Source organism: Aotus nancymaae, unplaced genomic scaffold (genome assembly GCF_030222135.1).
Source record: "Aotus nancymaae isolate 86718 unplaced genomic scaffold, 86718_ANA_hifiasm-v0.15.2.pri h1tg000041l, whole genome shotgun sequence".
NCBI classification, from domain to species: domain Eukaryota; kingdom Metazoa; phylum Chordata; class Mammalia; order Primates; family Aotidae; genus Aotus; species Aotus nancymaae.
The window spans coordinates 42826379-42839745 of NW_026988455.1; the positions used below are offsets into that span (position 1 = coordinate 42826379).

Sequence of the window (13367 nt, forward strand, 5' to 3'; positions counted from 1 at the left end):
GATATCACGTGGAATCTGTCCATAAGGCTACTTTGCTAGAATGGTCTACAGGAAACTCTTAGCATTGCTTCATCTCTATAGTTTCTGCCAAAGAGTAAACTACCCAGAGAGCACAGCAGAGAGTTATTAATCTAATCAGCCCTTGTCCTTAAAACAGGCTGGGTAAGTGCAAATAGGAGAAAGCCAGGTAAAACAACATCCAGAGTGGAAGGCCATCAGAAAGGAACAGGGGAGGCAGGCATTAGGAGTGAGGGAAATAAGAGGAGAGAGGCTGAAGGGCTGGACCTTTTTTTTTTTTTGAGATGGAGTTTCACTCTTGTTGACCAGGCTGGAGTGCAATGGTGCAATCTTGGTTCACTGCAACCTCCGCCTCCCAGGTACAAGTGATTCTCCCACCTCAGTCTCCCAAGTAGCTGTGATTATAGGCATGTGCCCACCATGCCCAGCTAATTTTCTGTATTTTTAGTAGAGACGGGGTTTCTCTGTGTTGGTCAGGCTGGTCTAGAACTCCTAACCTCAGGCGATCTGCCCGCCTTGGCCTCCAAAAGTGATGGGATTACAGCCAAGGATGGACTTCTTTCCAGTTCTGCACGGGCTGCTGCTCACTCAGCTCAGCTCTGGCCTCATGGGACAACTCACTGAGAGATGGAAATAATCTTCATGAAAGCAGGTACTGTCTTTGAGTTGGGCCCTAATGAACCACACCTGACTTGCTTTAGAAATGGGTTCAGAGGTCACAGAGCATAGGCAGGAAGGCTCTTCTGCACAATGGCGACACGTGTGCCAGGCTCTCCGTTTAGGCATTCGTTTCTACTAGATCATCTGGGGGACCTAGAGCTAGTCTGACTGCATTCTAAAATGCCAAGGACACTGAAAGGAAATACTTTACTTCCCTCATAGGAGTATTGTGAGAATTAAATAACAAAAGGTACCTACACCCCAAGGCAGGCATGAGGAGCGTCACTTTCTCCAGGTCTTCCCCAAGACTGGAGAGAGACTCTGACCACCCAAAGATACCCTGCACTAAAGGGGGCAGGGTTCAGAGTTGACAAGACTGTGATTCAAACTCCAGCTCTGCCACTTCCCACCCTTAGAAAGTCCACTCATTCATTCTTTTGTTCATTCATTGACCACATAGGTACCAAACAAAATTTATTGAACAGAATTTTACTCATGACCTACTTTGCACCAGGGCACAGTGCTAGATGCTGTGGATACAAGATGAACAAGACCGACAAGGTCTCTGTCCCCATGAAGGCTATATTTTCATGGGAAAAGAGATGCCCAATGAACAAGTATACAAATGAGATCATTTCAGATTGGGATAAACGTTAAACACAAAATAAACTAGGCAAATTAATGGGGAGTTATCTGGGTATGGGGAAAGGGGTTATGAACTGGGCGGTCAGGAATGTTCCTTTCTGAGAGGAAGCACTTGACCTGGGACAGAAGCACGGGAGCCAGCTTGACATGAGAATGACTGAGGAAGGAGGCACCCCCTGGGCAGAGCACTAGCCCTGGGCCAGGAAAAGCCTTAGGACTCAAGGAACAGAGAGAAGGCCCATGAGACTGTGGACTGTGGGCCTCTGTGATCATGGCAGAATGAAGGCAGATGAAGCCAGCAAAGTGGGCAATGATCCGACTGTGAAGGACCTTAAAAGCCAGAAGATGGGATGAAGCTTTATTTTAAAGGCCATGGAACAGTTTCCCACAGGGGAGGGCCAAGATCTGATTTCTGTTTCAAAGAAATGATTCTGGCTGCTGCATCTCTCTCTCTTTCTGGAGTATTCAGAGAGCAAGGTGGAAGAGAAGATACAGCTAGGAAGATATCAAAGTAGTTTAAGTAAGAAATGATGGTGGCTTAGACTAGGAGGGAGAAGTGGACATGTTTGAGATAAATGTTAGAGGTGTCACTCAAGGGTTTTGTCTGGAATTTGGGAAAGAGTGGCAAGGAAACAGGAAGAATCAAACTATTCAGATTTCCTGCAACTTCAGTTTCTTCACCTAAATTTGTAAGATGTTATTGTAGTGTATTAAGGGCTAAACAAGGGAACCTGTGCTGCCCAGCACAAAGTAGGTAACTGACAAACAGCCAGCTTGTCCCTTGTTCTGACCCAGGTTGGACTCTGAACCATCTAGACCAGCAAGTTCATTTCAGGACTCAGTCATTAGAAATTCCAACTATTACAAAATGTATGCTAAGCTCAACAGGCTCAGAAAAATCTCTTAAACTGTCATCAATTTGGAAGTAAAGTCAATATTGAGTTGTTAAACCATTCAGAACAGCCAATATAAAGCTTCCAGACTGTAACAGCTGACGAGCGTTTGCCTTATGCTTATTTTGGGTGCTTTGTGACTTGAAACTCCTTTATCAGTGGCAAGAATATTTGGAGAAACATGTACTCTCTGTGGACAGAAACTACATGTGAAAAACAATAGCGTAGGTTTGGGTGTCATAGCTCTGGAAAACTTGATTTTTTTAAGCTTTGACAGGGGGTTCCTGGCTTACAGGGTACACACAAGGACTACTGATCTGACTCTAGCTTTCCGAGTCACCTATAATGAAAAAGCTACCTAGGGGTAGGAGGACCATTCATTCTACTCTGTTCCTGTCCAGCTGTATGGTCACAGGAACATCTCCCAGCACTTCAGGGTGGAGGACCTGGGCAGGGACACTATACAGACATGTCCTTGCACAGGCCTTTGGCTCCCACAAATTCCAGGCATGGGCTACCATGCCTGGTTTCAGTGTAGCTGAGCTGCCTATGAGCCTGAAACACACAGTCTTTCTGATTTTATTGTGGTTAGTTATTCAGAGCAATAGTTCTGTATGTTGCATGTTACAATACCTTGGTGCACTTCATAAAATCCTGATTCCCAGGCCAAGAGAATTTTCCCCAAACCAAGAGAATCTGACCTAATCAGTATAGTAGATACTGTAATGTGCCACCCAGCTGATCCTTCAGGAATGAAAACCTTATTCTCTCAGTTGCTGAAAATGTAGCCAGTGGACAGCACTCGGCTTGTTAGTTGTCCATGGAAAGTGTGTCGGCATTTCAAGGCAATACCCTCTTCCTGAGGTAGCCAGCATCCAATGACCAATCAATACAGGACTATAAAGACGACATTGATCAACCCAGGACAGCTCTGAAAGGCCATGCCAGCTTCAGAGCTCCCTGTAGGTCAGCTGAGGCCTTCCTTGGAAATGCACTGCAGTCCGACAGCTTCCCCTGCCTGATCCAATCCTGTTTCCTTCCCTTCCCTTTCCTTCCTTCAGTGGTGATCCCAATACCACACCCTCATAAACTTCCTGCAAGTAAGTCTCCATCTCAGGTTCTGCTTTCTTTGGTTTGGGGTTAACATCTGGACATCAGCCTTATAAAGCTCCCTGGATGATTTCTTTTTTTTTTTTTAGATTGGGTCTCGCTCTGTCACCCAGGCTAGAGTGCAAATCTTGGCTCACTGAAACCTCCACCTTCTGGGTTCAAGCAATTCTCCTGCCTCAGCCTCCCAAGTAGCTGGGACTACAGGCACATGCCACCATGCCCAGCTAATTTTTTAAATATTTTAAAGTAGAGACAGAGTTTCACCATGTTGGCTTGGCTGGTCTCCAACTCCTAACCTCAGGTGATCCACCTGCCTTGGTCTCCCAACGTGCTGGGATTACAGGTATGAGCTGCCATGCCTGGCCCTCTCCAGGTGATTTGAATGAGGGTGAATAACCCCTGCTCAAAAGTCAGAATGTGACAATCAGTCAATGGACAATTATTCAGCACCCAGTGCCAAGTATGCTGCTAGGTTTTTGGTCCCACATGGAAAATAAGAAAGAGAGAGATTAAGAAAACTGACTCTGATTGCAAAGTTAGTAAGTGGCAGAATTGGGCTCTAAAACTAGAGAGACTGCTGTGTCCATTCTCCTAATGACTATGTTACGTTGTCTCCAAGATGATGGAGGGGAAGCATAGGATGCCCAGGGACCCTGACCTGGCCATGCTGGATAGGTGTGGAGAGTGGGGTCCGAGAAGGATTCTGTAAGGAATGAGGTTTAAGCTGAGATCTAAATAAGAAGAATGTAGGCAGAGGTGACAGGGCATGCAATAATCTAAGGTAGGAGAGAGCAGAGTGTGCCCCAGGAACTGATTGCTCAGTGTGATTAGAAAGGAAAACACAAGAGGTGAACCTGGGGAGGTGGCTGATACCAGAGCATGCCTTTCCCTAAGAGCAACAGGAAGTCAAAGGGTCCCTGCAGGGGAGGGTTGCAGCATGAGAACTCTACTTCTGGAAAGAGACAGACTGCAGGGGAGCAAGAATGAATGGCAGGTGAGGACGGTTTTTAATTCCAATTCTCAGATTCAATTTAAGACCAATAGTTCTCATCTAAAAAATAGGATGGCACCTCTAGGGCCATTTGGAAATGTGTGGAAATAATTCTGGTTGTTGCAATAATCACAGATGCTAAAAATCCAGTAATGTGAGAAACGGCCTCACCACAAAGCCACAACTGTCCTCTTCAAAATGCCAAGGGGACCTACATAAGGAAATCGTGCTGTAAGCAAAGTGCAGAAGGTTTAACTGTACGAATAGAAATGTTCTAAGCCATAACAATGTGAAAGTTCAGTAATAGTATATCTGGGAGAATTTGGGAAGTCAAAGGGTAAGAGAGGTGAAGGGAAGTGTGGGGTAGGGAGAGATTTACTCATCTTAACATGCTGGGGTGTCAAAAGACACTGTTGAAAGTTTATGGATCCAAAAATAAATGGTTGCGTGTACTAAAGCTGTAAAGGGAACCAAGAAAAATAAAAATAAAAACAAAACTAAAAATTATGAGGAAGAGAGAGAAAAGCAGAAGCAATAGAAGGAGTAAGTTCCTTCTCTTTCGTAATAGGGAGTCAGCCAACACAGTTAAGGTTAATGAATCAAGAAATGCAGGTGGAAATATATTTAGAGTTATAAGGGAAGCCATTGGTGAATCAGGAAGAAAAGCCATCAGAAAAACAAGAAGTAGAAATGGAATTTTAAATATTTATTTATTTATCGAGATAGAATCTTGCTCTGTCACCCAGGCTGAAGTGCAGTGGCATGATCTTGGCTCACTGCAACCTCTGCCTCCCAGGTTCAAGTGATTCTTGTGACTCAGCCTCCTGAGTATGGGACTACAGGCATGTGCCACCACGCCTGGCTAACTTTTTGTATTTTTAGTACAGATGGGGTTTCACCATGTTGGTCAGGCTGGTCTTAAACTCCTGACTGCAGGTGATCCTCCTGCCTTGGCTTCCCAGAGTGCTGAGATTACAGGTGTGAGCCACTGCACCTGGCCAAATGAGGAGGTTAGTCTTGAAGTTTATTTATTTATTTATTTTGAGATGGAGTCTTGCTCTGTTGCCCAAGCTGGACTGCAGTGGCGTGATCTCAGCTCACTGCAACCTCTGTCTCCTGGGTTCAAGTGATTCTCCTGTCTCAGCCTCCCAAGTAGCTGGGATTACAGGCATGCTCTCCACCATGCCTGGCTAGTTTTTGTATTTTTTTTTTTTTTTAGTAGAGATGGGGTTTTGCTATGTTGGCCAGGCTGGTGTCGAACTCCTGATCTCAGGTGCTCCACTCGCCCAGGCCTCCCAAAGTGTTGGGATTACAGGTGTCAGCCACTACGCCTGGCTGGAAGTATCATTTTGAGTTTAGTAGTAGGAAGTAGTAAGGGAAAGTCTGGCTTCTCATTTTATCCCTTGTCTTAAATGTATTTTTGTATGTTTATTTCCATCTGTATATGTTATATAAGTAAGTGAACGTTAGTTTTCTGCCTTACCCAATGCATGTCTCTAAGGTGGATGTCAAATGGTTGTCTCACTCTCTGAGAAGCTATTTCTGTGTAACAGGGACCTGCCAAGGACTACGGGCCACTTTTAGGCACATAGCCAGAGTTTTCCATTGTTGAGCTTACTGTCTCCTCATCTGCACTGGGCTGAATCCATGACTAGGTCTTTGTGAGTACTATAAGAATTTCTCTGCCCCTGATGGGTCTCGATCCATTTTCTCCTAAGTGGTTGTGGGGAACTGTGCAGTTGCTGGGTGGCTCAGTAGCTGGCCTCCAGAGAAGACAAGGGCAAATTCCCTGGGGCACCCCTCTCTGCTAGAAGGCATGCACCAATTCAGGTATAAGCAGAGACTATGAAGGAATGAGCAGATGCCTAAACAACCCATATTTGTCAACAGAGGATAAAGTAGGGTAGGGAGAGATGAGTGGAGTGATGAGCAGGAGTTAGAATCCAGCATGGCCTGAATTTCAACCCTCTAAACACTGGTTCAGGTGGGTCTCCATTTATCATTCTTTTTTACAACAACTGGTAAAACTACTCCTCTGTGTTTTTATGTAGCCCTTCCATGGGCTTTACATGACATTGCATGGTAGTTAGTTGCTTACATATCTTAATCTATCATCTGTGATCTCTTCTCCCTCAAGGGTAGGGTCTGAGCCTCATTCATCTGTATATTTCTTGTATTGAGTGTATACCTAATAAACACTGGCTGAGTAAAGAAAATAAATGAATATATAAGTAAATAAATGAAAGCCAAATAAATAAAATGCTTATTTTATCCTCCTTTAAAAAATTAGCAAAATAGGTCATGGAGTGTAAAAAAAATTCCATTACTTTCTGGTGCATCCCTGATTGTGGGACTCTGGTATTTGTCTGCTTTTGTGTGCATGTGTGCACGTGCACACATGTGTGTATGCACGTGTAACTGTGTGTGTGTGTGTGTGTGTGTTACTATAACTACTTGCAAGATAAATAATCGGTAATGGGAACTCATGTTAGGTTTTGGGGATCCCTGAGAGGTGCAGAGAAACTTGGACTTCTCCAGGACTAATAAATCAAAGAGGAAAGTTCAATAATGCTGCTGCAAGTGTCCATCTATGAGATGACATTTTTAGGAAGAAATGCTCATTCGAAAAATATTTGATATTGTCTAGGCAATGAGCTTAAAGAGCATGAGCCTAAACTAAGGGTAGAAATGTGGCACCAGAAAGACCTGTTTACTTTCTCTCTCCTCCACGAGCTAAGCAATATATCTCAGTTTAGTTAGGTGATCAAAGTCTGATAGAATTACGCAAGGAATACTTACAATACTACCTAGTTAATTAGCATACAAATAATAAGTCGTGTCTGTGAGATTGTGGTAAAACTTATATGCTTCTACTCTGCTAGAGGTGTTAGAAATTAGTTCAACTCTTTCAAAAATCAGTAAGTCAATGACGCTGCCACGCCATTCCTGCCTAGCAATGGAAAGTAACTTTTCTTTTTACCTAGCAATGGAAACAAAAGATTTTCCAAGATCTTTGATTAACCATGGTAAAGATTTAATCATGTCCTGGCCGGGTGTTGTAATGGACTAAAAGTAACCTGGCAACATTGTGATAGGAGTGGTATACCAGGTTTCTTTAGCAGGAAGTTATAGATGGACACAGCTATGATTCTGTCCACATGGTTGTAACCAAGAAAAGTTTGGGCTATGAATGTCTGTGCAGATTCTACTGTTCCCACCTTCCCCAGGGGACCCTGGACTTTGGGTAGCTCCTGGATTTGAATGTGATCAACTGATTGATTGATTCATTCATTCATTCATTCAACAATGTTTATTGAGCTACCACTGTGTGAGTTATCTGTTTGAAGGATGGCACTTTCTTATTTTTCTTTGGGCCCCTTTCTTGCACAGACAGGATACTCAAGAGATATTTGCTGACAGGCTGAAACCAAATGGATTTTCCCACACTGGTTTCATATCTGAGTTGCAGTTGACAGAATTTATTGCATCTGTAAAACTTCTTTAAGTTTATGAGTTGCTAAGCTTGAGAGATTACAGCTTTCTTTTCCATTCCACTTGCAGTAAAGATCTCTTTTTATATTCTTGTTTCTATCAAAATCAGATGCTGATGGTTACCTTACGTAAATTCTCTCTGGCTGGGGCCGCAATGGCTCTACATTTTTTAATGAGCTTCCTCATTTTGTGTTCAGCTAGAGCCTTAGGTTGTTAACCTTAAAGCCTTAATGCAGAACCAGGCTCACTGATTTCACCTTTTAAAAATACTAGCATTCCCACTAGCATGTGTATATGTGTTTGAGAGGGAGGGAAAGAGAAAGAGAGAGAGAGAATTATGACTAAAGTTTCAAACTAAAGTTCAGCTGTTGAACTTGGAGTTTTCATGTTCTCCCAGTCTTGGATTAGTGTCAGGGAATTTAAAAGATAAACAAAAGCAAACTCTCTAGGTGATGCAACGCAGAGACCCAAAAAACAGAAAATAACTGAAGGATTAACTTGCATGTGCCTGGGAGTAGGGTGTGAGGGTGAGGCCATAGGCCTGAACAGGAGGAAAACAATATATCATCAGTTGACAGTAGCTAGATGGACATTCACAAACTAGCCCAGCTACTGAACATGGACACAGGACAAATAGCTCTATTTTACCTTGGTAGGCATGGGCTTCTTAAAGGTGATTTCTGCTTGCATCCAAACACCCCTTGGGGACTCCAACACAGACCAGACCTTCTCTTGAACCACATGGTTCTCTTCAAAGATATAAACTGCTAGGGTGTCACTCATTTTTAAAAATCCATAGATGGCATAATGAAAACGCAGACAATATTGCAAGTTTCCTGGTAGGGAGGGGCCGTAGAGCCTTCCAATGTAGCCAGGCTGAGATGTGAACTTCGTGTTGGCTAGCAAGTAATACCCTGGGAACAAGAAAAAACATATCAGCAATGCAAAATAATCTAATCCAGATTACAAGTGGAAAAATGTGATTAAAGTGGAAGAACTAGCCAGCAAAGACTATCAGCTGTGCTTTAAATGATAGAACATATTTTCTAATGTCTGTGGCTTAAGTGACAGAAAATATCTATGTGCCTCTCTTGAAATGAAACCTTGTTCAATTCTAAGTAAACTTTAGAAACCAGTACAGATTTTCTATAGCATATGTCCAGATTCCAGTCATTCATTAGGATTTACACTTTTCATGAAACAAAAAGTATGTAATCATCTTGGGGATACCAGCTGCCTGGGTCAACCATCTGACTTAGATTATATATTCCAAGGACTGAACCATAGTGAATGGAATGCCCAGGGCAGATTTTTCCTTATTATCTCTGTAGTGACTGGTAGAGATGGCGGGATTCCAGGCTGGCCTGGCAGTCTTTGTGGAGGTTTGTGTGTCTGGGCAGAGCCTACTCCTCTCTTGGTCAAATGTTAAACCTGCCCTTGAAAAGCAAGTTTTTCATCAGATGGATCCTCCAGGTGCTGAAGATCTATGTTCTTCCTTTATTTCTTCTAAGTAATATAAGGAAAAATAAGATCAGAAACCCTCCCATTCCAATATCCCCATGGTCAATTTAAAATGAGTTCATATATCCTAAAAAGTCTAGGCAGAAAAGAAAAAAAAAAACACCTTATTTTTTCTCTTTCTTTTTTCTGCTCCTCCTCCCGTGAGTTTTCATTTGGGTGCCTCAATCTTTGTATACAGTTTAGTTTTACCCAGTTACTTAACTCAAAAGAAGAGAAAGACACACTGGAGCTCGCTCTCCCTCCATACATAAAAAGGCCACGTGAGGACACATGAGAAGGTGGCCATCTGCAAGCTAGGAAGAGCGCCCTTACCAGAAACCGCCCTGATGGCACCTTAATTTTGAACTCACGACCTCCAGAACTATGAGGAAATCATTTCTGTTGTTCAAACCATCCAGTTTGTGGTATTTTGTTATAGCAGCCTGAGCAGACTGTTATGGGTGGCCATATGACAGCCAGAACAACCTTTTTGAAACCTAAGTTTCGTCTGTCTTTTTTTCCACTTAAAACCTCTCAGTGGCTTCTCATGTCCTCCATAATAAAATTCCAAATGCTTCCTGTGGTCTGCCACACCCAGGATCTATCTCCCTCTCTAACATAATTTTCCTCCGTTCTCCTCCCCACCCTTCCTCTTCACGGTGCAGCCGTACAGACCTTCCTATTCTGTGGTGTGACCAGCTCTTTCCAAATTCGAGGCCTTCACAGATGTTGCTCCCTCTGCCTGGGTCACTCCCACTATCCCAGCTAGTGGCAGCTTCCCTCAGAGAAACCTTCCCTGAATCCCAAACCAAAATTAGATTCTTCTGTCTATTATCTCTCAGAGTTCACTCTTCATTTCATTCTACTGTGAAAGAAGGAGATCAGAACATGCCACCCCCAAATATGTCACTTTGGCCTATTGATTATTTTGAGGTAAAGTCACTTGAGAAACAGCAGAGGCAGGAAGGACCCTCTGACATCTCCCTTTTCATGATACTTAAAAGCAGGTCATAAAATTTCCCATGAACAAGGTGTTCTCCCTGCACCAGAAAGGGAAGGACATTCTGTCACTAAAGACTGGGAGCCGACATCAAAATGGATCTGTACAAACAAACCTACTAAATCACCCTTTTCTTCCGTTAGTTTCCTCCATATATTTCCTAGTCACTTTCCCATAATTCACTGCCTCTGGAAACTTCAGCTCCCCCCACCCCTTTTTTTGCCTTGTTACTTCTCCACAGTTTTACCGTCCCTTGTTTAAAATGGTATTTAAGCTCTCAGGCCTATCTGCTTCTTCAGATCTTCATTGTTTTTATGAAGGCTCCCAAGTGCAAGTCAAAACATTAAGTAAAATTTGTATTTTTTTCTTGTTACTCTGTCTTACATCACTTTAATTCTCAGGTCCAAACGTGGAACCTAAGGGGGTAGAGGAAAAGTTTTTCCTCCCTGACAGCACTTAGCACACCCTGTGATTATAAGTTTGTTTGCGTATACATTTGTCTAATGTTTCTCTTGCCCATTGAAAAGACTGTTGGCCAGTGAAGGCAGGATTCATTTCAGATTTGTTCACTATTATATTCCCCAGGAGTTAGTCCACTTGAATGTTTTATTGCCTTCAAAATTGGCAAGCTGAGAGTAGGGTGAGTCTTTTTGTCCTTAAACAGCTTCCCAGTTCATCAGTTCACTGCTCCCAGAACTCGAATGATTTTTTAGAGATGATTTTCCAGTTAATCAGCTGAAGGTCAGAATAGATTTGGTAGGGCCTTTATTTCTACAAGTTAGGCAACCTCTAAGAAAAGAATACAAAATTACAAGTATTAAATTGTGAGGGCTCTTTCAAGGCCTTTCTCAGGGCTGGTGCAAGGCAGGGGCCCTGGAACCTAAGCTTCACCAGCTCCATGGTAAACTCACCCCGGTCCCCAGGATATAAACATGTGTTGAACAAGTGAAAGAGACGTGGAACTTTTTGAGATCAAGCTCTTCACACTTGTTTCCACTAGTATGGGCTCCAAAAAGTCTGTCATTAAATTAATAGGTAATCCCTACACAGAGAGCTCAGACTCTTGTTTCCAAAAGCTCCTTATAAATATATCCATCAAGTGTCCACTCAACATTTTTAATAGCTTTTCCCCTCCACAGATTTTTAAAATTGTAATAAAATACAAATGGTATAAAATTTACCATTTAACCATTTTAAAGAGTACAGTTTAGTGGCATTTTGAGCATCCACAATGCTGTGCAACCGTCACCACTGTGTAGTTCCACATCATTTTCATCACCCAAAGGCAACCCCATACTCATTAAACACTCTTATTCCCTCTGCCCCAGCCCCTGGTAACCACTGAAATCTACTTTTTATCTGTGGGAATATGTCTCTTCTGGGAGATTTCATATAAATACAATTCAGCAGATTTTTTCTTAAAGATATTGCATCTAAAGTGAGTTCCAAAATAATTTACAAGGATTTGCCTGTTTAATTAACTAGCAAATACGTTTGTTAGCACAGCAACTTGAATTCCAATTTTAAAAAATGGTCAAATATAAGACGGCTGATTGTCTTTGCTTCTTCGCAGCTGCCTTTTTTTCTTTGCCAGTGTCTGTGCAGGTGTGAAGTAGGAATGGCCAGTGAAGCTGAACAACTACCCAAGATGCCCCCGCATAGACGGTTCCCTGATTTACCTAAGCCTGTTGTGTGGTCTCCAGCCCGATACATGTTTGGTTTTACTTTCACTCGGGTCCAACCTGGACCTTCTTTATCTTGGTAAAAGTTGCAGAGGTCTTGCTCAAAATTGCAGCTGGCTTCCACGGCCCTGAACAGAAGTTCTGAGCAAAGGACAAGCAAAATTAATGACAATAAATCCCAAAGATCTCAAAGGACTACATCAACTGGTTGACAGATATTTTTATATACACACTTGTGCTGGGGACACCAAAAAAGTAAAACACGACTAAACATCTTTACCCAAATGGCACGCTGACAGGTTAGCATCAAGCCAATGTTTCAACATGACAGGAAAATTGTTCTTTTCCTCTCTAAAGGGAGGGGAGAAAAGAGCACTGTTCATATTATAAAAATGAAGTACCAGACTTCAAAAGAAATTTCCTTTCATGGCTGTGAACACGTATTCATATACTTCTTCACGATTCATTCATACAAAATTTAAAAGAAAGAAAGAGAAGAGATTTTAAGGGACTCAATTTGTCTCTAAGATAAAAGATTTTAGATATAATATTTTATAGAAACAATTTTCCTTTGTTGCTCAATCGCTGTGTCAGAAGCACAGCTGCTGTCTCCTTTGACATCAGTAGCAGGAGCTGATCTGCTTGAACAAAGTCATCACTCAGTTTAAATCATGCAGGTCAAAGAGTCACAGTTCTGTTATGGGTACTGCTATTGCTTTGACTTTGCTGAGTTCTAGTATTATTTACCCCGGTCTATAAATACCTCAGCCCAGATGGCCTGGAGGGAATATAAAGATTTCTGCTGTTTGAGGAGACATACAAATGGCCAACAGGTATATGAAAAATGTTCAACATCACTAATCAGAAGAGAAATGCAAATTAAAACCACAACAGGGTATCATCTTAGTCAGATGGCTTTATTAAAAAGACCAAAATTAACAGATGTTGGTGAGGATGTGGAGAAAAGGGAACTCTTATACACTGTTGGTGAAAATGTAAACTAGTATACTCACTATGGAAAACAGTGTGGATATTTCTTAGAAAAATGAAAATAGAGCTACCATTCAATCCAGCAATCCCACTACTGGAAATTAATATATCAAAGGATGCCTGCGCTTGTATGTTTATCTCAGCACTGTTAGCAGTAGCAAGAATAAGGAATCCACCTAAGTGCCCATCAACAGATGACTGAATAAACAAAGTTTCATATGTACATACAAGCTGGAAGAGTATTCATCCATAAGAAGAATGAAATTATGTCGTTTGCAGCAACATGCTTGGAACTGGAGGTCATTATCTTAAGTGAAACAAGTCAGACACAGAAACACAAATACTGCACATTCTCACTCATAAGTGGGAGCTAAATAATGTGTACA

At 42.2% G+C, this 13367-nt stretch overlaps 1 protein-coding gene across 2 annotated transcripts in view; it reads right to left on the bottom strand.

Annotated features, from left to right (window-relative positions):
* Positions 1-13367, bottom strand: part of MAMDC2 (MAM domain containing 2) — a 163604-nt gene that overhangs the window by 60367 nt on the left and 89870 nt on the right. For both annotated transcript variants that reach the window (XR_002478284.2, XM_012453854.2), the window contains exons 8-9: positions 11989-12132; positions 8458-8723 (exon numbers count right to left, since the gene is read on the bottom strand). Coding sequence is in view for 1 of the 2 variants with exons in the window: in XM_012453854.2 (XP_012309277.2) it covers positions 8458-8723; positions 11989-12132 (410 nt within the window). In the remaining variant the exon portion in view is untranslated. The remainder of the gene's footprint in view (positions 1-8457; positions 8724-11988; positions 12133-13367) is intronic.